This window comes from Dasypus novemcinctus, chromosome 29 (genome assembly GCF_030445035.2).
Source record: "Dasypus novemcinctus isolate mDasNov1 chromosome 29, mDasNov1.1.hap2, whole genome shotgun sequence".
NCBI lineage: Eukaryota > Metazoa > Chordata > Mammalia > Cingulata > Dasypodidae > Dasypus > Dasypus novemcinctus.
This window is the reverse complement of record NC_080701.1, coordinates 26,465,489-26,492,188: the sequence shown is the minus strand read 5'-3', so window position 1 is coordinate 26,492,188 and position 26,700 is coordinate 26,465,489. Positions and strand designations below refer to the sequence as shown.

General features: G+C 47.3%; 1 protein-coding gene across 2 annotated transcripts in view; it reads right to left on the bottom strand.

The window, feature by feature from the left end:
* IKBKB (inhibitor of nuclear factor kappa B kinase subunit beta) overlaps positions 1 to 26,700 on the bottom strand; it is a 67,778-nt gene that overhangs the window by 29,657 nt on the left and 11,421 nt on the right. Inside the window, exons 1-4 of one of the 2 annotated variants that reach the window (XM_071212679.1) lie at positions 26,427 to 26,499; positions 21,258 to 21,352; positions 20,244 to 20,361; positions 17,837 to 17,906 (exon numbers count right to left, since the gene is read on the bottom strand). In XM_071212679.1, the coding sequence (XP_071068780.1) occupies positions 17,837 to 17,906; positions 20,244 to 20,361; positions 21,258 to 21,265 (196 nt within the window). In that variant the 5' untranslated portion in view covers positions 21,266 to 21,352; positions 26,427 to 26,499. Of the gene's footprint in view, positions 1 to 17,836; positions 17,907 to 20,243; positions 20,362 to 21,257; positions 21,353 to 26,426; positions 26,500 to 26,700 lie in introns of those variants that run through there. The other variant, XM_058289925.1, reaches the window with a different exon arrangement.

Sequence of the window (26,700 nt, the reverse complement as noted above, 5' to 3'; positions counted from 1 at the left end):
CGAGACGACTGACGTCTATCCTGCAAGGGGAGCAGCAGCGCAGGACATCGGACGATACTAGAAAACCTCCCCCGACATCTGCCCTTCGAAACGCAGCCTTGGACCACCCAGCTCTCCTGACATTGCCTACTGGTTCCTTATTTCTTCTTAAGTGAACACAAAAGACGGGCATAGGTCCAATGAATGTCCAAATGAAGTTAAAGGCTTGCTGTTTTCAACATGCCTGAAAAATTCCATTCACCGTGGTCTCAGATGTGTTTTTGTAAGAACAATGCTTATCAGCACTTCCATTTGTGTTTTTATATTTTGATAAAAAATAAAAAGATCAAAGTATTAAAAAAAAAACCATGACATTCCAATGACTGCAAAGGTGGCTGTGGAGACAGGGATGGCGCTACTGTTGGCTCTGATTTACGGTCACCGCCTGCAGTGACCCGAGATGTCTGCCCACTGGCTGATTCACAAAAGATCCATTTTGGTATCTGATGAGCTCCTGAAGGCTTTCGGTATATAATACATATAAAAGTGTGCATTTATTCAAAAGTGGAATATATGAAAGTTGAGATACCATATTTTTAAAGTGTACATGACAAGACCCCTCAGGCCAGATGTACACATCTTAGTGAAATAACGGGGCACCAGCACGTGAGGCACCCCAAGAATGAGGGCCAAAAGCATTCAATCAGACCGAAAAAACTGTCACCTATGCCATGCTGATTAAGAGTTACAGTGGGGGGAAGCAGATTTGGCTCGATGAATAGAGCATCTGCCTACCACATAGGGGGCCCAGGGTTCAAACCCAGGGCCTCCTGACCTGTGTGGAGCTGGCCCATGCGCAGTGCTGATGCATGCAGAGAGTGCTGTGCCACGCAGGGTTGTCCCCCGCGTAAGGGAGCCTCATGTGCAAGGAGTGTGCCCTGTAAGGAGAGCCACCCCGCGTGAAAAAAAAGTACAGCCTGCCCAGGAGTGGCGCCGCACACACGGAGAGCTGACGCAGCAAGATGACGCAACAAAAAAGAGACACGGATTTCCAGGGCCGCTGACGAGAATCCAAGTGGACAGAGAAGAACACACAGCGAATGGACACAGAGAGCAGACAACTGGGGTGGGGAGGGGAGAGAAATAAATTTTTTTTAAAAATTAGAAAAAAAGAAAGCTTAAAAGAGATTATATAAAAAAAAATTTATAGTGGGGGACTCCTGGGGAAGATGGAGGAATAGGGAGCTAGAGGGCTCAGTTCTTCCACCAAAACAACTCTTTTCCAGGCAGGAACTGTCTGAAACAACTGTTTTGAAACTCCAGGCCAGGAGAACACTGTACAGCATCCAGGGAAGAGTGGGAGGAAGAGGCTGATAAATTATAGTAGCGAATGATAACCTGCTCTCTCCATGCAGTGGCTACTGGCATCAACGCCCACTCTCATGCCATGAGGTCCGGTCCCTGGCTAGTAGCTGGTGACAGAAAGGGACATAAGAATCCTCTCCCCAAGAATGGGGTATGCGTGGCCAACCACTGATCACAGCTTTTGATCAGCAAATTTGGACTGCTTGGGCCACGCTGAGGGCAGCTACTGTTTAAACCTTGCCCTGCTGGACAGAGGTAGCCCAAGCCCTTCTTTCAGCTCTCCCCAGACCAGGTGGAGGCTTTAAGAGGCTGTGCTTCCGCAGGGCTGCAGGGGAGAGTTGGCTCTCTCTCTCTCTCTCTCTCTCTCTCTCTCTCTCTCTCTCTCTCTCTCTCTCTCTCTCTCGTGTGCTCTCACCTGTGGACCCGTTCCTGCCCTCTGCACACAGCTCTTGCCGTTTTCTCTCTGCCATGTGACCATGTAAGTAAAACCTGGGCATTTATAACCTATAATGGGAGATTGTGGCCTGTAAATCAGCCCTCTTTATCACTTTTCAGCCCTTTCCTCTCTACCTGGGACCCCTGATCTGTTATTTTCTCCCATTTCTCTTCCCTTCCTACCTGAAAAAATTACTGGCCTAACTCGCCCGATGTGCTCTTGAAATTCATTTCTGCAACATAGTCAATAATAAATAAAATCTGGTAAACCTGGACCTCTTTTGGCTGGGAAAGACTGAACTGAGAGAGTCAGCCCTGGGGTGACCCTCCTCCCAGAATTTGCCCTTCAGGCAAAAGCGGTGTGAGACAATGAAAGGAGTGTAAAAAGCTATAGATGTAAACAGTCTGGGACAAAGACCTGTAGGCTTCAAACACCAGAAAGAGGAAGGTTTGTCCCCAGGGAAACAAAGGAGACAACCAAACTCTTGTAAACAGAGGAACTCCAATACAACTAAAAAGCAAAAGGCCAGGACAAGATGAGGCCAAGTAACAGTGATAAACAATGCACAGCGCACTCACCTCGGGCAGAAAATCTGTCTTATCACCAGCTGGTTACAAAACCAAGACACATTCCATGGACTAAATCCCAGAGTTAACACTTTAAAATATTAAAATGTACAGTATGCAAAACAAAGAAGTAGGAAATGATGATCCATCCAAAGAAAGTGGATAAAAATCCAGACGGCACCAATTAAGATGATGAGAATGAAGACATACTGAACAAAGCCTTTAAATAATGATCTTAAAAATGCTCAAGCAGATGAAGCACAGGGAAAGAACTACAGGCTATCGGGAAGACAACGAATGAAAAATATGAGAGTCTAAGTAAAGAGAAAGGAGTTTTAAAAAAGAACCAAACAGAACTACTGGAGTTGCAGACCTCAATAACTGAAATGAAAAATGCCCAGGAGGGTTCCAAGAGCAGAAGAGAGCTGGCAGAAGAAAGAATCAGTGAACTTGAAGATAAGACACTTGAATCAGACTGAGGAGCAGAAAGAAGAAATATTAAAAATGAAAATAGCCTAAGACAGCTATGGGACACCATCAAGGGCGTCACTATACAGGTTATGGGAGTCCCAGAAGAAGAAAGAAAGAAAGTGGCAGAAGGAACAGCCAAAGAAATAATGAGAGAGAATTCTTGGCAAAAGATGTGAATATGCACATCGAAGCTCAGTGAACCCCAAACAGGAATAGAGGGGGCTTCCAGGTATGCCCTATTAAAATCAAATTGAAAAAAGAAAGAGAAATTGTCAAAGATAATATCCCATTCCCCTTAAGGGGAGGCAGGGACTTCACCCATCATCGAAGGCCTCCTTCGGGATGGACTCTTGGAGCCCTGCAAGTCCCCTTCAATTCTCCTATCTTGCCCACTCAGAAATCAGACAGTAGTTGGAGGATGGTACAGGGTCTAAGGACCATTAATCAAATCACTCAAGTTCAACACCCAGTAGTCCCAAATCCATACACTCTCCTTAGTAAGATCCCTGCCATCATAAATGGTTTAGTGTAATAAATCTAAAAGATGCCTTTTGAGCCTATTCCCTTAATCCAGAGAGTAGAGACTTGTTTGCTTTTGAGCGGGAGGATCCCTCCACAGGAAGAAAACAGCAAAATAGGTGGACAGTTTTACCCCAAGGCTTCACAGAATCCCCCAACCTCTTTAGGCAGGAACTGAAAAAAGTATTAGAGAAATGTGCAGTCTCACCTAAAATTTCCCTTTACAATGTGTAGATGGTATGCTAATATCAGGTGAAGAAAGGCAGGTAGTGGTCCGAACTACAAAGAGCTTATTGAATTTCCTGGGAGATCAAGGGCTAAGAGTGTCAAAAAGTAAGCTACAATTTGTAGAAAAGGAAGTCAAATACCTGGGTATTCTCATTAGTGAGGGAAAGAGGAAGATAAATGCAGAAATAATTCAGGCCATTACTTAATTACCTCTTCCCCGGACAAAAAGAGAACAAAGATTTTTGGGATTGGTGGGATATTGTAGATTATGGATAGATTCTTATGCATCCCAAACCAAAGGATTATACCAAAAACTGTTGGAGGAGGAGCCTGACAAATTAGAATAGAAGAAAAAAGAAGTAAAGGCCTTAGAGGGGCTCAAACAGGCCTTGGTGCAAGCCCCTGATCTAGCCCTCCCCTCCCTGGAGAGACCTTTCCATCTGTTTGTGACAGTGGATAAGGGGACAGCCTTGGGAGTCCTAACCCAGATCTGGGGAGGCCAAAGAAAGCCCGTGGCCTTCCTTTCCAGAATCCTGGACCCTGTCTCCAGGGGATGGCCAGGGTGTGCTCAGGCCATGGCAGCACCTGCTCTCTTAGTAGAAGAAAGCAGGAACCTGACCTTTGGAGGGGCCTTAGTTGTTAGCACCCTTCATCAGGTCAGGATTATTTTGTCTCAAAAAAGCAGGAAAATGGTTAACGGATTCCTGAATTCTGAAATATGAAGCAATTCTAATGGAAAAAAACAATTTAATACTGACAATTGATCATAGTCTGAACCCAGCTTCTTTCCTTTGGAAAGGTCCCAACCAGGGAGAAATGCCTGAACATGATTGTTTAGACTTAATTAAATACCAAACCCAAGTCCAGCCTGACCTGGCAGACCTTCCCTTACATTCGGGGCGGGGGGGGGGATTATTCATAAATGGGTCTTCTAAGGTCCTGGAAAGAGAAAGACACAATGGCTATGCTGTTATTGATGGACTAGTTTGTGAGGTGAAAGAAGCTGGCCGACTGCCCAATGATTGGTCAGCTCAAACTTGTGAGCTGTATGCATTAAATCAAGCCCTTAAATTGTTAAAAAAAAAAAAAAGATGATACAGTCTACACAGATTCTAAATACACCTTTGGCATAGTCCACATCTTTGGAAAAATTTGGGAAGAAAGGGGATTGATCAATAGCAGAAAGAAGGAATTAGTTCATGTACAACTAGTAAAACAAGTGTTAACAGTCTGCTCTTAGCAAGAGAAATACCCATGGTACATATAAATGGGCATCAGAAATGTTATACTTTTGAAGCAAAAGCCAACAGAATGGATGATGAGAAAGCCAAGGAGGCTTCCCTCTGTTCCCCTCTGGAACTGATGGTCCTGATACCCTCCATCCCCAAAGAAATTGGAATCCCTGTATTCTCTGAAAAGGAAGTAAAAGAACTACAACAACTGGGGGCAACCTGAGATAGCCAAGGGAAGTGGCTCCTCCCAGACAGCCCGCAGATGTTGAATAAGTCAATAACGAGGGAAGTACTAGTGGTTTTGCACCAAGGGAGTCACTGGGGCGCACAGGCCCTGTGTGACCTGGTCCTCAGGCATTTTGGGTGTATGGGTCTTTATACTATAGCCAAACAAATAAGTGAACAGTGCATAATCTGTCAGAAAGTTAATAAAAAAGTTTTAAGAAAACAAGTACCAGGGAGGAGGGAGCCCGGCCTCAGACCATTCCAGAACATTCAGGTTGATTATACTGAAATGCCCCCTGTAGGTTGATTGAAATATGTTCTGGTTATTGTGAATCACCTGGCAGGGTGGGTAGAAGCATACCCTCTTACTTCAGTTATAGCATCAGAGACTTCAAAAATTATTCAGAAATCATTCCCCAATATGGGTTAGTAAAAAACATAAATTCAGACAATGGTAGTCACTGTACATCCAGAGTGTTGCAAAATATTATGCAGGGTCTGGGTATCACATGGAACTTTCATACACCCTGGCACCCACCATCCTCAGGGAAAGTGGAAAAAAATAAATCAAACCTTAAAAAAACATCTAAATTGGTCTTAAAAACCAAATTACCAAGGATTAAATGTTTACCTATACCTCTGTTAAAAAATCTGAACTGCCCGTAGGAGGGTAATGGGAATTTCTCCTTATGAAATGCTTTTTAGTCGGCCCTTCCCTCGGAAGTCTGGAGAACTCCCTTCCTTTGAGCTGAAAGATCTCTTTCTTCAAAATTATATGCTCTGGCCCTGTCTTCTACTTTGTCATCCCTCCGACATCGGGGTTTGCTGGCTCGGACACCACCTCTTGAATCTGCAGTCCACCAACACCGACCTGGCAGCTGGTCCTAATCAAGTAGTAAAAAGAGTCCAAACTCCAACCGACCTCGGAAGGACCTTATCAAGTCTTGCTGACAACTGAAACAGCAGTCTGAATGGCAGAAAAAGGCTGGACTCATTACACACGAGTAAAGGGACCAGTATCTGAATTGGACGATAAGTGCCCAACAACTTCATCTGAATCTCAGAAAATAATTCAGCCCCAAATCCCTTAAAGATCACACTGAAAAAACAATAACTGGAGTGGGGAAGAGAGGCAGTTGAAGTCAACAATGGCCCTAGTCCTATCAGAATACCAAAAGAGAAATTCAGACCTTAAGTTACAGGTGAAAATAATCTTACTAGCCATAATGTTTCAAACCCAAGAAGCAACTAGCCCCATCAAATTAGTTATAAATGTGACTGAAGGTCTGGAGTCTCAGACGGTGCAGTTTGATGCCTGCCAAATAAAAGACTGTGGAAATTTAGAGCACCAGCAATGGCTGAGTAGGGAAAATAAATACTTATGCCTAGAGCCTGTGGGGAGTAGTTACAGTCGAGCCTCTCCTGGGATGATATAGAGTAAACTACCCAGTATAAGGGATGGACCGTAAATATGAGATGGGTCTCACCAAGTTCAAAGCCATTAAAGGGTGAAATAACCTTTTATAAAATTAATACCCCACCAAACTGCAAAAGTCTTCAGTGCAATCCAGTAGTAATACTCTTAAGAAAGCGGACAAATTAGAAACTAGGAGCAGCACCAGGGACCAAGTAGTCGATAAGTCTATGGAATGGGAGCAGATGTTACAGGTAAAGATCCTCTGGGGAGGTCTGTATCCGAGTCCTTCCTCCCCCTGTAGATATGACATGGACAATGCCCTCTCCAGCCTACCCTTCAGAAATACCACAGGAAAACCCACCAAAGGCCAGTTCCCCAATTCAAAACGATCCCAAAGCAGTTAGGATACTTCAGGCAGAAAATTTAAAGCAAACCATAGAAACAGAGACAGGACATGGGGACATAAATGCCTGGGTAGAATGGATCAAATATATAGTCCAGAGTCTAAACAAAAACAACTGTTAGCTTGTGCAACAGGCTGCCCCACAGCTCATATTGTATCCTTTCCGCTCAATATGGAAAAAGCATGAAAAGGAGTTTAAGTGCATGATACTCCTCTTCCAAAATGCTATTCCTGGTGAAAATTGTAGTACATTGTCCTCTCTCTTCCTACAGGTCAAAAACGAAAACATCAAGGCCATACCTGCCTCCTGTCTGGGCCCAGGGAATCACTCTGCTTGTCTCTCTAGACAGGGAAAAGGATTCCAGGGCCTTGGAACTATGGCCTTGTGTACGCAAGTGTGGAATGTAAGCAGTGATCGCACTGACAATTTCTCCAGTTTAGTCAAACCTCAAGTAGACCTGTGGTGGTCCTGTGGAAAGGGTGTTCTCCAACCAATACTGCCTGAGAGGTGGGGCGAAACCTGTGTTCTGGTCCAATTGGCTATCCCATTCACCTTGAAAAAAAAGCGAGAATATCATCCCAAAGAGGGAGAGAGAAAAGAAGTTTATTTAGTTCTTTTGGTGAGCAAATCTATTTAAACAATATAGAAGTTCCCCGAAGAGTCCCAGATGAGTTTAAAGCTAAAAATCAAGTAGCAGCTGGGTTTGAGTTATTCTTGTTCTGGTGGGTCACCATTAATAAAAATGTAAACTGGACTAATTATATCTATTATAATCAACAAAGATTTATTAATTACACCAGGAACACAGTTAAGAGAATTGCAGAACAACTAGATGCTACTAGCAGAATGGCATGGGAAAATAGAACAGCCTTAGCTATGATGCTAGCTGAGAAAGGGGGAGTCTGTGTTATGATTGGAGGTAGTTGCTGTACATTCATCCCCAATAACACTGCCCCTGATGGAACCATCGCTAAAGCTTTACAAGGCCCAACAGCCCTATCTGAGGGATTAGCAGAGAATTCCGGCATTAGTAATTCACTCACAGGATGGCTTGAAAATTGGTTTGGAAAATGGAAAGGGGTTGCATTGTCCATCTTAACTTCCCTCATAATCTCAGCTGGGGTGCTTACCACAGTCGGATGCTGTATCATTCCATATGCCCAGGGCTAGTTCAAAGACTCATTGAAACTGCCCTAACCAAACAAATGCCCATACAGTGTAGGCAAAACAATCTGTACCCCCTTAAAGAAGGAGATTCTTATGATGAAAAATGTAAAATAGTGCTTAGAAAATTAAAAAAATAAAAATGTAAAAACTAAAGAGTTTAAAAGAAAGAGGGGCAATTGTAAGAAACAAAGATTAGTTTAGTTTTCACATAAAGGAAGAAAATATTGACTAATGTAACCTGGCAGCCTACTGCCTCAGTCTCCCACTCCCGGTTTAAGCAGGAACAAAGGAAACCAGCTTAAGCCAGTCCTATAGGCAGTAAAAAAGATGCCCAAGAAGGAGCTAAGTCAATACCAATTCAGCACTAAATTCCATTCCTTATTTGACAAAGAGGAGCAGGTGAAAACTAAAATGGTTGGAATGTGATGGGGGAAGCGGTTAATCACAAACTTTTGCCTTTATCGTCTCGGATAGGCTGTAACTTCTGAAGTGTCCAATCTATGGAGAAACAGAGGAAGAGCTTCTGTGCTAGGCTTAGGGGTATAAATTGTGTCATTTTTCTTTGTACGGGGCCCCAGCCACGTTTTCTGGTTGTGCGCCCCTTCTTGCAAGATTGAGAATAAATTCTTTTCTTCTTCACAATTGGGCGAGCATATATTCTTCTAAAAGATTTCTTTCTAACAGTAGGACCTCATCAAATTTTAAAAAAATAATTTTATTCCTCAAAGGACTTTGTCATGAAAGTAAAGCGATAGCCTACACAATGAAAGAAAATATATGGAAATCGCATATCTGATAAAGGGTTTACACAGATACATACATATATATAATACAGCATATATAAAGAAATTCTTCAAGAGAAAAACAGTCCAATTAAAACACAGGCAAAAGACTGAAATAGACATCTCTCCAAAGAAGATATACAATGGCCAGAAAGCACATGAAAAGATGCTCAACATCATTATCCAACAGGAAAATGCAAATCAAAACCACAATGAGATACCATTTCACACCCATGAGAATTGCTACAACAAAAAAAAATTTAAAAACCCACAAAACAAACAAATAAATCCAACAAAGAAAATAACAAGTATTGGACAGGATATGGAGAATACGAACATTCATGTATTGCTGGTGGCAAAGTAAAATGGTGCAGCCACTGAGGAAGACAGTTTGGCATTTCCTCAGAAAGCTAAGTATAGAAATACCATATGTCCTGGCAATCCCACTACTAGGTATACACCAAAAGAATTCAAAGCCAAGAGCTTGAACGGGTATTTGCGCACTGATGTTCATAGTGGCATTATTCACAATTAACAAAGGATGGGTGTAACCCAAGTGTCCATTAACCAATGAATGGATAAATAAAATGTGATATACACACACGATAGAATATTATTCAGCCGTAAAAAGGAATGGAGTCCTGACACACAGGACAGCGTGAATGAACCCTGAAGACATCATGATGAGTGAAATAAGCCAGACACAAAAGGACACATACTCTATGATTTCACTGATTTGAAACAATTAGAATAAGCAAACTCATAGAGTCAGAATCCAGAATATAGGTTACCACAGGACATGGAGATAGGTAATGGGAAGTTTAGGCTTACAATGTAGAGTTCCTATTTGGAATGATGGAAATGTTCTGGTAATGGATGGAAGTGATAGTAGCACGCCACTGGGAACGCAATTAACAGCAATGAAATATATCCAAGTCTGATTAAGTGGGGAAGAGTTTGATTGTACACATGGTAACAGAATAAAAATTAAAAATAAAAAAAAAGGAAGCAGATGTAGCTCTAGTGGTTGAGTGCTTGCTTCCCACTCATGAGGTCCCAGGTTCAAACCCGGATACTTCCTAAAAACAAAATAAACAAAAAAACCCAACTCACTGGGGAGCAGATGTAACTCAATTTTGAGTACCTGCTTCCTATGTACAAGATCTTAGGTTCAATCCCTGACACCTCCTGAAAAAAAAAAAAAAAAAGGAACTACTACACAGTTGTGATGGTTAGGCTAATGTGTCAACTTGGCCAGGTCATTGTGCCCAGTTGTTGGGTCAAGTAAGCACTGGGCTGATTGTAAGACAGGGGACATTTATAGACTATAATCATCAGTGAGTTGATTGCAGAGATGGCTGATTAGATCCATAATTAGATCAATCAAGGAGACCGCAGTCAGCAATGAGTAATATTTTATGCAATCAGTTGAAGGCCTTAAAAGGGGAAGTGATTTCAGCATTCAGAGAGAACTTCCAGCTCTACTTCAGACAGCCAAAGTCTGCTGGGAACTCATCAAGAACCTTCATCAGAGCCATTGGTTTGCAGCCTGCCTGTGGAATCTGGACTTCTACATCCCCACAATCGCGTGTCAGAATTTTAAAAAATCTCATACTATTTACAGATACCTCCTGTTGGTTGTTGCCCTGCAGAAGCCTGACAGTGAACACTAAGTTAAGCCATGAACTTTAATTAATAGTACAATTATAAAAATGTTGCTACATTAATTGCAGCAAATGTTCCACACAAATGCAAAGTGCTGGTGGTAAAGTGGTATATAGGAATCTTGTATTTTAAGGATGATTGTTCTGTAAACCTACGACTTCTCTAATAAAGAAAAAAAAGGACTATATTAGAAGCTACAAGTTGGTAACTGAATCCACTGATTAGTGTTAATAGTTGTTTTTATGCTTAAGCAACTGTACATGACAAACTTTAATTCTCGTTTCAGGGTATTTATTTATTCTCAGCTTTTTATTTACTCTCAACTTTTGTCAACCAATAAAATCTGAACTTAGAGTCCCACAGGAATTGTTAGTTTCTTCAACTGAATGGTCCCTACCTGACTGAAATAATAAAATTTCTGATCCGCAAATCCTCTTAAATACCTCCCCTTACAGAACCCATCTTTCAAAAGCCTACCTCAGTCTGGGGGCGCTACATTTTATAAGATAGTGTCTGATGTGCAGTGCTATGAAATTAATCAAAATTGTCTCAAGGGAATTCAATTTGGCTTAAATGGGGTGGAAAATACTTCTGTATCTGAAAGTTTATTTTAAAAAATTGAAATCCCTGGCAATAGTGGTAATACTTGTGTATAAAAATTAGGAACCCCAGCGCAGGTGTAGCTCAATGGTGAGCGCCTGCTTTGCATGTACGAGATCCTGTTTCAATTTTTGTTACCTCCTTAAAAAAAAATGGAAACGCCACCACAGAGCATGAAAGTTCACTTCTCAGACCCCAATGGAGAAGAGCTGTGGGAAGCACCCACTCTAAGGCAGGGCTATCTCTGGAGGAACGGTGGGAACGGATCAGTTCTCAGCACCACTAGTAGAGAAGAGGCCCTGTGGACACTTAACTACACAGTGGCATTTCCTAGGACAGACGACTCTGCAGAAATGGTCCAAATTAAGGAATTATCACAGAAAAATAGTAGCCCCTATTACCCTTGTCAGGGATGGTGTCTGCGGTCGTCCCAACTTCTCCCTGAGCTCCTGAAGTAGACACAAAAGTGTAATTTGAAAGATGTGACAATTCTGCAGTTCTTCCGGATGAACTGGAATTCCCAGTCACTGCCCCTGCATATTCTTGTAGATCGTAAACCAGGACTAAGGAACACGTAGACCCAGCTGGACTTCCATTAAAAAAAGGAATTTTATGAGGGGTGTGTCCACGAATCCCTGCTGATCCCAAAGGGATCAATTACTAAACTACTTTGGGAATGTTTTTTGGTTTGAGATAAATTACGTAGAGGAGAAAGAGAAAGAGAAATGGATCCAAAATCTGAGACAGACTGAAAAAACAAGGAAAGGCAGTCACCACTCGGTGGCTCAGGTCACCACGGAGTAAGACGGGCAGCAGGATGTTCATTCTTTCAATAAAATTTTACTGCACGCCTACTATGTGCCAACCACTTTGGTATAACTGGGATTTTCCAAACGAAACACTGAGTGTACGCTCTGGATGAAATGTACAAGGCAGGAGACTGTGTAACACAGCGAGCCCGTGGTGAAAGACGGACTGTGGTTAACAGTACAAACAAAAGAACGTTCTCTAAGGACTCTAACAAATAGATAAAACTAGTAACAGGGTGGTTTGTGGGAAAAATACACCACACATCAACTATGGACTACAGATAGGAGTAACACCATGATGATGTTCTTTCATCATTTCTAACTAATGTGTCACAACAATGTAAGCTGTTGGTGGGGTGTTGTATGAGAAGCAAGATTGTTCTATAAATTCACAACTTCTCCATAAAAAATAAATAAAATAAAACACGGGAAGGCCAAGTGTGGACAATGTGGAAACAGGTTTTGCCCCGCTAAATGTTCATCGGTTAAAACAGCCCCTTTGACTGAAGCACTGCAGCAAGGCAGTAACACTGAGTGCTAGGAGTGTGGAATCACACAACATGAATTTATCAAGTGCCCTCGATGTTAGGCACCGCTAATTGAAAGCTGTTTCTTCACTTCCTGCACAAATAGCCCTGGGTCAAGTGGCCCCAAGCCCAGGAAGTCAGCCCTGACTGCCAAGGTACAGGCAGAAATCACTTATCAATCATGGTGATACCAAGAACAGCTGAGCGGTGTAGGGAACAAAGGCACAAGAATCTCATGGGAGGGAGAATCGCTGAGGCAGGGAGCCCCTGCAGAGGGCGCGGATCTAACGCCAGGCCCTGAAAGATGATGAGGTCATGGGAGAGGTGCAGGACGGGCAGGTGCACAGGTAAGTAAAGAGGCTGAGAAGGTGGGTTTTGAGAATCATGTACTTACTAGGTTAGCCACGATGGATCGGGAGAAATGCCAGCTGTTAGGAGGCTTGTCCTTTATCTGATGGTGGACTATGATCAAAGTGTCCCTTCACAGGCATGAAAGATGGATTAGTAAAATGGAGATAAGGAAGCCAGGTACGAGGCTTTCCAGTGATTTGCTGTAACACTGAATTAGTGGGAGGCGGTGGAAACCGAAAGGGGAAATGTGATGCACGATAGGAAGAAGAGGAGGCGTGGGGCAGGAAGAGCGGCAGATTCTAAGAGACACGATTCAGAATTGACACTCGTGTCTGGGTGAGGGTCCTGACACGAAAGAGAGGATTTAGGGGAAAAGCCTAGGACTGCAAGTTGGAAGTGACTTTGGGAAAAATACCCCATAGACATGGATATGGAGTTAAGAATGGAGATCAGGGTTCAAGATACAGATCTTGGAGAAGATATGGTTGATGATAAAGATGCTGTGAGTACGGCTCAGCAGACAGCATATTGGAGAGCAGAGGGCAGTCACCCCGGGTGTCCAGGAGGAGGAACGGGCTATAGCACAAATGAGAAGGGCAACAAGACAAGCTGCTGGGAAGCAGATGTGGCGTCCGCCATCCACATGGGAGGCCCTGGGTTCGGATCCCGCTGCCTCCTGGAGAGGGCGAGCTGGCCTCGCAGGCAGGTGCGGTGAGCTGACGCAACAATAAGATGCGACAAAAGTGACACAAATAGGAAAGACAATGAGCGACAACAAAACCAGGAAGCTGAGGCGGTTCAGGTGATTGAGCGCCTCTCTTCCGCATGGGAGGTCCCAGGTTTGGTTCCTGATGCCTCCTAAAGAGAGGACAAGCATTCGGAGAAAACACACAGCAGATGGACAGGAAAGCAGACAGGGACCACAAATTCATTGTGTGTGTGTGGGGGTAAATAAATAAACTCTTAGGAAAAAAAAAAAACCAAATGAAAGACAAAGCTGCTGGCCAAAGGTGACGTGTGGCAGGGAGAGGTGGGAGAGCCCAGGACCGGCTGGGGCACAGTGAGCGGACCTCAGACATTCTAGGGCAACCGTCCTGAAAACCAGTTACCTGCGTAAGGAAAACGCGATACTTAGAGCTAGAGGGGACCTTAGAGATCCCCCCGCCACAACCCCTCATTTGTCTATCTTTTTTTTGTTGTTTGTTTCTTTTATTTTTTGCAACCCCTCATTTGAAAGTAGGGGGCACTTAGGCTTGGAAAGTAATGAGTCCTGCCTAGCATCACACCGGTAAAGCAGAGAATCGGGGACTGAAAGCCGATGCCTTCTCTTTTGTTATTCTGATTAACCTGGTCCTTTATGTTTTCCAACATACTTTATATACACAAACGCTCTGAATTCCTGAGATCCACTAATCATCTTTCATTATAATCAACAGTGCAATCAGATCGATGTATTCAATCGAACAAGCAAGAAAATCCTCAATTAGAGAAACAGAGCCCAGGCATCTGATTCCTGGAAAAGAGCTTATCTCCCTCTTTGAAACCACCTCTGTTCTTTATTGCTGAAGTACTGGAATGCCTGCTAGGAGCAGCTCCAATGAGGACAGGCACAGTGGCTCAGAGAAGGAAGCTCAGACCAAAAAAGAGGAAAGTTCCTGAAGGCTAAGAAGGCAAGGCAGTCTGTTGCCACATCAACACAGCCACCTGGAGAACCAAGGAAGACCTACTCCAAGCTGAGAAGAGGTGAGGCCATGGCAAACGCACCGATGGGCTCTGGCCCCCCCAGCTGGCCTTGGCACGGGCAGGCCCCTCCCCACAGGCACGTGGGCCTCCGGGGTGCAGCAGGCTGCCCCTCGGGTCTTGAGCGCTCGGGAGCTTGCTCCTCCACTGGCAGAAGGAAACACATGCCAGTTTTGCAAGGGATAATGAGCAAGACTGTTTAAATAGAAACCACTTACACACAACTTCCTCGAGCGCCTTTAGTGTTACATACGTGGAAGTCCAGATCACTTCCGGCTGCCCTGCACCTGTCCCCTATCTCTCACTGGCATAAGGGCGCTGGTCTAATAGGCCTGCCCCGGTCAAGGGAAGGGGTGGGGGCAGGCTTCGCCCGGGCGCCTGCCAGGCTTCTGCTCATTTTTTCCCATGTACTCTGCGATGTCTTCCTGGGCAACGTAAAGTTCACTGGGAAAATCCCACATCTATTACGTTGTCACTGCTGTGAATGGGCGTCTCCCGCAGGTCGGTGGCACAGAAGAGATTAAGGGCAAACCGCTGACATCTAGGGGAGAAGGCAGTGAGTCGGGACCCAGGGCTCGAGGGTGTGGTGCTGCTGCTGGGCTGGAGTTGGTCTGGCAGAGAACAGCAGCGGCAACCCCAAAAAAGGAAAGGAGGCACAGCACTTGGGACAGGCTGGAACAAAATATGATCAGGAAATGCTTCACAATACAAAAGAGTTATGTTAAGATGAGCTCCGAGAACAGCTTTTGAACTCTGGCTCACTGACAAGATCCTCAATGAGAAAAGAAATGCATGTGATGAATCTTGTACACAGAACAGAAACGGGCAAGAAGGTAAAACACACGCTTGTAGGCAACCTCACTGCGACCACAAAATCACGGGACGTGATGCATCCAGAAGATGGCAGGCAGGAATGGACCTGAGCAAGGCTAGCCTTTTCCAGAAGGCGAAACCTCCAGAGACAATTACCTGGTCTAGTTCGCTCATTCCCAACCTCGGGCGGTAGGACAAACTGGGGTGACTGAAGTTATTCAAAAGGGATGTGGTAAGTCCAAATCCAGAGCAAGGAAGGAGTTAAGAAAGAAATCAGCATTTGCTGACCGAATATTTTGTTAGGAACAGAGCATTGTGCTAAGGAGCTTTGTGGATGTCATCTCATTTTGTCCTCACAATTTTCATGATGTGTAATGTTCCCATTTTACAGGCAATAAAATTGATATTCTGAAAATCTGAATAACACACCCATTGTCACACTGCCAGGAAGTGGAAGAGCTGGTATTTGAACCTGGGAGTGTTAACTGTATGTGGACATCTGGTTTTTGAAAGTGGGTCCTTGATTGTTTTAATTTCCTTGGGGACCAAAGGCATCCTTTGACAAATCTTTATTGAACAGTGCTACATACAAGATATTCCAGTTCTAGATGCTGGAAATACAGTGATGACTAACTAAAGCTTTTACCTTCAAGAAGCTGAATTCTAGTGTACTAGAACTGCAAAACCTAATTATTTCCAATTTTGAGTCACAGAGAGGAAAGGTAAGGAGTCAGTGATCTAAAGAATTTTAATATCTTTCCAGTGTTTAAGGAAAGGCTGAATGACATAAGCCCTTGTAAGCTTATCTGCTTTTATTATTCTAACTTAAACACACACACTTACAACCTGAATCCAGTGACCACACAACTCAATGATAACTGGATTCAAAATGTGCCTAGACCAAAATAACTACTACTGTCAGTGGAGAATTACTTGAGGAAGTAGAAAGTTATATGAGGAAGTAGACAGTTATGTATAGTTGAAGCAATAATTTAAACACTTTCTCAAACTACTTACTGAGTCATAAGTAATCTAATGAAACATATTTCAGAGAGTAACACCAAAGAAAAATGGCTTGAAGGTCTCACAAAAGAGAAGCAAAATAAAAGTTGCCAATGAAGATCAAAAGAATGCTTCCCCCATCTACAAAGAACAAATTAGTAATTTGGCCACTGGGGTAAAAGACACAATCAAGTAGATGTCTAAGCAAAACGTGGATGGGTGAGCCATGTGGCAACGTATCAAGAAAAGAGGTGGGGTTCTTGACTTAATTAGTCCTCTAGGTTTTAGACCCTCTAGCGAGACAGGAAGGGCTCCTTCACCAGACCCACCTGGGAGCCAGTGCAGATGGACTGGCTTGGCCAGTAGTGGAGAAGCCCACTCAGATCAGAGAGACCTGGTGTGATGGCAACTGGCCTGCACTGAGAGCGCCACCCAAAGGGACAAAGGCACGGGAGAGAGAGTAAGATGGGAACTGTATATGTCTAATTGTTTGGACCCTAATCTCACATGTGTCCTGGCTTGACCTTTTCTCCTTCATGTCCTTCTGGCTGGACTTCTTTTCAGAGAAGTGCAGAGTAAGGAAGGGGCAGATCCATTTAGGCAACTTGTTTTAGAGACGGGGTGACCACTTACGCTTCTAAGTCAAGGATTAAGGAACAGCTGGTGAATCTAGGGAATTCAGGCTTCCTATACTACTCTTTCAACTTTTCTATAAATTGGACATTTTTCCAAAAGTAAGTGTGAATAAACACGAAGAAAAAAAAGAATGTAACTTCAATAAGAGGTTGAGGTGGCAGAATGCCACCCTGTCTCAAATCGGAGGCAAACACTCAGAGATGAACTCTGCATAGCTCTGAACTAGATCCATGCCTAACTCTCACCCTGTACTGACAGAGAGTGGGTCGAAAGCCTCTGACGTAGTCAGGAGGTCTGTCTGCCCAGCCTGGGGTCCCGGGCTGATTCCTGGCTTCTAGAAGTCCACCTCCGGGGTGCCTTTTGGAACAGAGGCCCCAGGGTCTAAGAGATCCTACTTGTGCTCTGAAGGCGGAGATTCCTCTCCTTCTCCCCAGCGCCAACCTGGCCTTCTTGGAGGGGACCGCGGACGCCCCGTCTGAGCTGCGAGCAGTACCAGACGATTACACAGGGGAGTTTTCCCTAGGCCCGTGGTTGGCAGAGGAACTGCCAATGCGGGAGTGGAAAAATTCACTGCCAAGGGACAGCATTCATTCAGGGGACAACCCCTTCCCTCTCTGGCCGTTCCAGGAAAGCAGGGAGTGGGTCTTTTTAATGGGAAAGGAAATCTGTTCCTCCGTATACATCATAACTCACTCCGTGACTTGGCCAGGAAGGAAGGGAAATCTGTTTGAGCTCAGCGCCTGTCTGCCCAGCCCCGTGCTGACCGCCCCCCACCCTCTGCAGAGAACGAGGAACGGGAGCTTCCCCCCTCTGTGCTCCACGAGGTCTCGCCGGGCGCCACACACTCTCCCCGGGCGCCACACACTCTCCCCGAAGGCCTAAGTTCCGGGGCAGGGGTTTACCGATGTCGCTGAGCAAGGTGAGGATGGCTCCTTCCCGCAGGCCACAGCAGTTCTCAAACTGGTTCAGGTACTGTCGAGGGGGCGAAAAGAATCATCAGTGAGCGGCCCCAAAGCACAGCGGAGGGCACGAGTGGCTCTCGCCAGCTGAAACGCTCTGAGCGCTCACCCCCGGCCCTGGGGAGCGTGGGCTGTTCCACGGCCTGGCAGAACCGGCCCGAGGAGGAGAAGGAGGAAGTGGCACTGAGAGCCCCCGAGGCCCTTCCGGACTCAGGGCACTGTCCCAGCTGGAGGTGCCTGAGTCACTCTAAGCCCGGGATTTTCCAGGTCCCACCTGCTGCTGCCGTTCTAAAGCTCAGCCACCGCCGGGCCACGGCTGCCGAGAGTCCCGCAGGTGGGGCGGGCTGGAAGGCACTGCTTCCTGGGAACCGCCGTGCTACGCGGGGGTGGCCGCGCGGGGGTGACGTCACAGAAGCTAGTACGGACTGCCACCAGCCCCTAAGGCACTGCATTTCCTAGGTGAGAAAACTGAGTTGAGGCGGGGCGGGCCGCTCTCGGAGGGCAGAGCCGGGACTTGAAGCCAAGTCCACCTGGGGCTCCGGCCCACCCACTTTCCCCTATGCCCTCCTGGCCCTCTCAACTCATCAAGGGGCTCGACGCGCTGCTGGAACATGGGGAAGGCAACTTTTCAACTGAGGCTTCCCATCTAGAACACTTATTCTCGTGAACCTTCAAGAGCCTGTTCACATACAAAGCGTAGGAGCCTGACTCTTTAAACCATTTCTGGCTTTTGTGCTGGTTGGCGTGCTGGTCGAGCTAGTCCATTTGTGACCAGGGGTACGTATTCTGAGTTTTTTAAGAGGATAAAGACGGGCAGCCTCATCTGGAGAACACAGAGAACAAAGTGGCACCCCAACTCCCCTCTGGGTGACAGCGGGGATGGAGGCTTAGGATGCAATCGCTTCCTGCCTCGCCCTGAATTATCCAACAACCCAAACCTGGTCAGTCATTTGAAATGTTTCCTGTTCCCCAGCTGGCTCTCCACTGCCTAAAAGACCAAGGCTGGAGCCCTCCGCCCCACTCCGGAGCCCTCCGGAATCTGGCTACCTCCCACGGCTCCCCTGAGAACTCCCTGCTCCACGACATGGGGCGTTATCTTGTTTCCATAAACGCAGTTAATGTTGGGAATGATGGTCAGCGATTAGGAAAACAGAAAGGAAAATCCGGGCACCGCCGAGGTCCCCGTGTCTCCTCGCTCTCGGTCCCCGGCTGGCTGTCCTGCCAAGGGCTGTGCTCACATCCTGCTGTGACGCGGCGCCACGTCCAGGACGCGCCCACCTCCCACGGCGGGAGAAGGTTGCCCGGCAGGGCAACCCTCATGGAAAGTTTCCTCTTATAAAGGGAGGCGGGGGACCCCGGGGGAGAGATGAAAATAGCACATGCCACTGCGTTCGGGAAACTGCCATGTGAGGACGGGACAAATCCAACACCCGGGCACTCCCTCACCCCCGGCCCCCAATCTCAGGGCCCCTTCTTCTGGAGTGAGTAACGGAGTGAGCGCTGACCTAATAAAGCAACCTCTTTTTCCGTTTAAAACCCTTAATTTTGTGCGGAGCTTTTATTTTTCGCTAGTGCTATGTGGGCATCGGTCAGTTTCACGGCTGGTCCAGGTAGGTCGTGAGCCGCGCCGTGGAGCTGGCCGGCTGTGTGGGGCCTGTGATTCGCTTTGCCTCTCTGGGCTGTGATCTCTCCCCTGAGGATGAGGATCGCATGGCCTTGCCAACCGGGCAGGGCTGCTGAAAATCATCGAGGGGGGCGGCACGTGTTACGCCTGGGGGGTGGCCCCGCCGCGCCGTCCCTGAGATGAGGGGCCGCTGCCACCCACCCTGCGGTGGACGTCCTGGTCGCGGGAGGTACGGTGGCGAGGGGGGAGCCTGGGCCCAGAAGGTGAGTCAGTGCTGGATCTGGAACCCCAGCCCCGCTCCCAGATTACTAAGCGCCCTGCCTGCTCTGCTGCTGTGACCTTGTGCTGGGTGCTGGCACCGCTGTGGGAGAAAAATCCCCTCTAGTACGGACAGCGGTGACGCAGGTGCTGGGCGACTCCAGGGGCCCGAACATGCCCAGGAGGAGAAGTTTGTTTTGGAACTTGTCCAGCCTTTCCCCGTGGTCAACCCCGATGAGGGTTGTTTCCTTGTCCTTTTAGTAATCTTTGTACAGAGCGTACAGAAAGCCCTTCCCGACTTTCTCGTAAGGGTTTCTGATTCACGCACGCACACATCACTCAAACCAGGGAGGAAGAGAATCCCCACTGAAGCCACGGCTCCTGGAGCCACTGAGCGCGGTGCCAGGTCTCGGCAGTTCCTCCTCTCCCAGAGCCCCGGCCCTGCCTCTGCCACCCCGAGAGCCTCACCTTTCGGAGATCTCCCCCTTGGCAGTACTCCATGGCCAGCAGAGGCAGGTCGTTGGGTGCCAGGTTCTGCATGCCCTCGGGGACGTCCCGGGCGGCCACCACGTTGGGGTGGTTCAGCCTGGGGGGAGGAGAAGGAGCGAATGAGAGCAGGCCTGAGCGTCGCCGCCAACCCACTGGCCCCTCTCTCCGTGTCTCGGCAGAGCTGGCCTTACAGCAGAGGCCAGGGCCCACCGAGGCGCTCAGGCGTCAATTAAAGACGACACCGGCCCGGGAAGGCGGCCTGCCCTGGGCGCCAGGTCGGCCAACGTTCACTGGGGTCCACTTTCAGTCCCTTGAGCCCTGCGGGACTGTGGGATCAAGGCGACCCCAAGCACAGCACGTCTGAGTTTGCTTTCTCCGGACTGCCCCACGGCAAGTGCCCCTGCTTCAAAGCTGCTTCTCGAGGCACAGAAAGCAGGAGGGCTGCCGACTTGTGCCCCTCGAGGGGCAGGAGGCTGGCTGCGTGGGGGCGCACAGACAAAATGGCACGCCCCTCTTTTTCAGAGGTGAGCAGAGGGGCTCCTGTTGGAGGACTTGCAAGCCGACTGCTGTGGTGTGTAGCTAAACGCCCCACAGCTGGGAGGACAGCAGCCGTCTCGTGGACTGAGACGTGCATCCACAACGAAGGACTAAATACCAGCTGACGGTGACAGGAGTGTGGCCACATACCACCCTGAAACTGGAGAGAGGGGGGAAAAGGGATTTGTGCTGACCAAGAACACTCCACCACAATGACGACTTTCAACTGTTTCACATAAAATGGACCAAAAGCCCTCGACAATGTCACTGAGACAGCTCCTTCTTTCAGAGCCTTTTGACACCTGCCTGGCGTCCTGACGGAGGAACAAGAGCAACGAGCTTCCTTTCTAGACACAGCAGGTGGGCTGTCCCGCCAGCTCTGAAGCTCAGCAGGCTCCCCCGATGCCCCCGCCCCGAGCTGTCTCCCTCCGGGGCCGTGTGGCTTTGGGGCCTCACCGTCTCATGATCTGGATTTCCAGGCACCACCGCTCTCGGTTCCGGGGGCTGAGCTCCTGCCGGCACTGCTTGATGGCGATCTGCTCCCCTGTGTCCTGCAGGGTGAGGACCAGAAGAACGAATGAGCCGCGAGCCAAATCCCCCGCCGTCCCCTGCACGGGAGCCTCCAGGGGTCCCCCCGGGCCCAGGGCATCAGGTGCAGCCCCCTCGGCATTTCAAAGCCCGCACGTCTACCTCGGTGATGTCCCCAGGTGCCGCCTCCCGACCAGGCTGCTCCCTCGCCTGCCCCCCACTCTGTGCCCTCTCCTCCTCCTTCCTCGTTTCTGCCCATCCAGAGCCTACAAATCCTCCCGGCCTGGCTCTCGTCCCACTTCCTTCATGAACATCCTCGGACCAGGCCTGCCTCGAGGGCTTTCTCGTTCCTCCAAACCTCAGCTGCTGCGGCAGTGGGTGGAACCACATGACGCTGCTGATCTGTGACCAGATCCGACCTACGAAGACGGCACTTTCACCTGGTTCAACCTAATAAAAAACACCACGTTGAACATCCTCATCGCCTCACGCAAGGGTTGGTGCATTAGTCAGCCAAAGGGGTGCTGATGCAAAATACCAGAAACTGGTTGGCTTTATCAAGGGTATTTGGGTAGGAGCTTATGGACACTAGGCCATAAGGCATAAGTTACTTCCCTCACCAAAGTCTATTTCCACGTGTTAGAGCTAAATGGCTGCCAAAGTCTGTGAGGGTTCAGGCTTCCTGGGTTCCTCTCTTCCCAGGGTCTTGCTTCTCTGGGTTCAAGGTTCCTCTCTTCCTGGGACTGGCTTCTCTCTCCTTTGTGTGCCGACTTCCCGGGGCTCTTCAGAATCAAACTCCAACATCAAAACTCCAACATCAGAAACCCTCAACTCTGTTCTTCACCATGCCCACTAATTCTTTTTGGAATTCATCAATCATATTAAACTGCTACAGCTGGTCTCTCCAGAGACAATGCAAGCACAGAAAGAAAAAGAACACGGGCTGATTCAAATCCCAACTCTGCCGCTTCCTATCAGTCTGTGTGACCTTGGGCAGACCCTCTGGTCTAGCAGTTTCTTCCTCTGCAAAATAGGAGCGACGACACCCGCGTGTTGGGGCTCAGGGCTCATGCAGAAGGTCACCTGGCGGTGTCCAGCCTCGGCAGGTGTTCGACGGCCCTAGGAAGGGCACACCCACGTCACAGGGGTCCTCCCAGGTCTGGCGCCAGCCTGCCTTCCCCACTGCTCTCTCGGGACCCCACCACAGGCTCCCGCCACTGCCGCCTGCTTAGACCCCCTGCCTGGTCGGGCGCCGTTCCAGCCTCCGGGTTCCCCCAGCGTCACAAAGGCGCGCGATGGTCTTGCCCGCACAGGGGGACCTGGCCCTCCGCTATTTTCCTGTAAGGCTTTCCTTACACGGGCTGATGAGAGAATTCTTTCCTGTAGGGTAAGATGGGGATTTTCTCTTTTCCTTGTTAAATTACCGGCCTGTCCCTCTTCGTGCACGTTTACCTCTACACCAGTACCTAGCAGTGTCCTCAGCTCGTGTTTCTCGGACAGTCAATGTGCATTTGTGGATGACCGACTGAAAGACCGGCTTGTGCCACTTCCTTTGTGCTCAAGGCAGGACGGAGGAGCCACGTGGGACAGACTAAGAGGGGAGTGGAGAGCTCCGGGGCTGTGGAACTGGCGGCAGGGGCTGCGGGGGCTGGGGCAGGGCTCTGGCCTCCGGGGCCCCAGCTGCCTGACGGGAGTCACCGTGGTATCACTACTGTTGCCTTCTCCTCTGACACCCCCCGGGCCCGTGGGGGCTTCCTGGACAGCTGAGGGCAGCCGCTGCCCCTGGCCACAGTTCTGGTGACACTGCCGTGGGTGCGCAAGCGGGGCCGGGCCCCGCACTCCCATGGCCTGTGCAGCGCACGCGCAAGACCCTGCCCACCTGCCCACACTCTGTACATACCTGGGGAAGAGCCACGGCCCGCAGGAGGGCAGAGCAAATCCCCCTAACGAGAAACCATTTCAAAACTGTACCAAGGGAAGAGGATGGGGCCCAAGCAACTGGGCTCCCGCCTACGGCATGGGGGGTCCCCGGTTCAGATCCCGGTGCCTCCTAGGAAGGATGAGCAAGACAGCGGGCTGGAGCGCGACGGGCTGGCGCAGCAAGTTGACGCAACAAGAGACACAAGGAGAACACAATGAGAGACCCAATAAAGCGGGGAGCAGAAGTGGCTCAAGCCACTGGGCACCTCCCTCCCACATCCGAGGTTCTGGGTTCAGTTCCCAGTGCCTTCTAAAAAAAAGGTCAGCACACAACAAACAGACACAGCAAATGCAAACAGTGAGGGGGTGGGAAGAAATAAATAAATCTATTAAAAAAAACACTAGCAAAAGTCTACTGTTGCCCAACTGTAGGGCGCCCTAGAGGCCCTGCTTTCCCATTCTGTAAAACTAGCTACTGAAAAGAACATTCAGAGTAGCAATTTGGGTGGTACTGAATGGGGCCTAAAAAGACACACAGATGGCTGTAGCAGGACGTCCCACATGGACACACGCAGCTGTCCTAACAGCAACACACGTCGACCCAACCGGCCCCTTTCCCTGCAGAAACAAAGCCACCAGGTAAGAAAAGTTGAAATCTCCAAGCACAACCAGAAGTTGTCAAGACCACTGAATCACTAGCCGGTAAACCAACTCCCAGAACTAATACTTAAGAACTATAAACTTCAGAAGCAAACAGGTAGCTTCTGCTGAAGACTCTTTCAGCTCTACAGCCAGAGAATACTCTTACGATACTCTCTGATACTCTTGGAAGCTGCTTTTGTCAAAGCCCAAAATTCCTTTGGTTAGGCAGTTACTTACTTAAAAAAAAAAATGACCAGCTTTATTGAGGTATAATTCATTTACCGTACAATTCACCCACTTAAAACATCCAATTCAATACTTTTTAGTATATTTACAGAGTTACTCAACTATCACCAAAATCAATTTTGGGACATTTTCACCACCCTAAAAAGAAATCAAAAGGAAACCACGTATTCGTTAACAGCCACCCTCCATTTCCCGCTGATCCCTTCTGCTCTAGGCAACCGTCAATTTTCTTTTTCAATGGATTTGCCTGTGGACATTTTATATAAAAATAAGTATATGATATGTAGTTCTCTGTGACTGGCTTCTCATTTAGGATAATGTTTTCAAGGTTCATCCATAGAGCCACACGCCTACTTTTGAGGCCACTAAGAATCCTCATCCTCAGTCCAGCATGCAGCAGTAAGTGTTGCCATCATTATTATTTACCCTACTTAAGTCTATAAGAGCCCTGATCTTTGGTCTGGATTCCAAGGTTCACTCTTAAGTAAAGAGCTGATGTCTTTCAAATACTGTAAATCCAGTTCGTACAGAGCCAATTAGTACAGCTGTACAAGAGAACTGGGTAGAAGCCCCTCTGACACTTTTCAGGAATTAGGGAACATGTCACATGAATAATATTTGTTCAGTCAATGTACAGATTTGTGTTGTCTCACAAAACTTTACACCCTCTACACCACAAGCTGCCCAGGACTCTTCCCTATTGTCTGGTTACAAACTGAACTGAATTTGTTCTTAAGTGTCACTTCCCAATAAGGCTCGGACTCAAACACTTTTGCCCAGTTCTGTGGTGCCTTCATCGAGAGCAGCTCACACTAAGGCTTTTACAGATGCTTATTTCTGGGCAGGGGAGATCTCCAGCGACACTAAGACTGTTGGAATGCAGTGTCCTACAAATGAGAGAGGACAAGTGGACCCGTGCTGCAGAGTGAGGTACAATTCTCGGGAGTGTCCATTCCTCACACAATGTTTCTACAGACGATATTTTAAGCAACAGTTTTGTAAGAGACTGTAATTCATGCTTTGTTACCTGAGAATGTCTCTAGAACTTGAAGCCAAGATGCTGAAAAATCTGCACCTACTTTAACTTCAATAAGCAAAAAAGACAATTTTCTATGGCTGCCGTGACAAATTACTGCAAAGGCTGTGGCTTTCAGCAACCCAAAATTCATCCTCTCACAGTTCGGGAGGTCAGCAGACTGTGATGGGCCTCGCTGGGCTAAAATCAAAGGGTCACCGGGGCTGTGCTCCCTTCCGGGGGCCCTAGCGGGAGAATCGGTTTCCTGACCCTCTCCACCTTCCACAGTCTCTGGCTCCTGATGCTCGTCTATCCACAAACGGCAAGGACCAGTCTTGTCTTTCTCACACAGCACCCCTGACACTGACTCGCCTGCCTCCCTCTTCCAATTTTAAGGTCCAATCATCCATTAAAAGAGTGTGTTGCTGGCATAAAGGGAGACAAACAGTCCCACATCTCCATGGCCAATTGACTGTTGACAAGGGGCTAAGTACATGCAACGGGAAAAGAAGAGTCTCTTTAGCAAATGATGCTAGAACTGCGCGTCCACACGGAAAAGCATGAAGTCATTCCCCTACCTCACGCCATATACAAAAATCAACTCAAGATGGAGCAAGGACCTAAATACGAGAACTAAAACTATCACACTCGTAGACAGTAACAGAGGAACAAATCTTCATGACCTTGGATTTTTTAGATATAACACCAAAAGCATGAGTAACAACAGGTAAGCTGTACTTCAGCAAAATTAAAAACTTTTGCTCATCAAAGGACTTTATCAAGAAAGTGAAAGGCCCACAGAAAGGGAGAAAATATTTGGAAAATTCTCTCTCTTGTAAGACTTCAATATCCAGAATATATAAAGAACTACAACTCAACAAAAAGATGAACAGCCCAATTTAAAATGGGCTAAGGACTTGAATAGACATTTTTCCAAAGATGCTCTCAAAATAGCCAATAAGCATAGGAAAAGATGCTAAACATCACTAGCTACTAGGGAGTGGCAGATCAAAAGCACAATGAGATACCATTTCACACCAAGCACGGTTATTACTTTAAAAATGGAAAATAAAGTGTCGGAGAGGATGTGGAGCAATTAAATCTAGTGCATTGTTGCTGGGAATGTAAAATGGTGCAGCCACTTGTCAAGCAGCATGGTGATTTCTCAAAAAATACACAGAATTACCATGTGACCCAGCAATTCCACCTCCAGGTATATAACCAAGGAAAATGAAAACAGGGTCTCAGACAGGTATTTGTACATCCATACTTACGGCAGTAGTTCACAACAGCCAAAAAGGTAGAAACAACGCAAGTGTCCATCAACAAATGAACGGATACACAAACTGTGTCTGTAAACACAAAGGAATGTTATTTGGTCATAAGGGAGAATGAAGTTCTGAGACAAGATGCGGCGTGGAAGAACCTTGAAAACGTTACACTCAGTGAAATAAGCAAGACACACAAGGACAAATATTATATGAGATGACTAGAACTAGCAAATGTGCAGCAGCAGAAAGTAGACTTGAGGTGATCAGAGCACAAGAA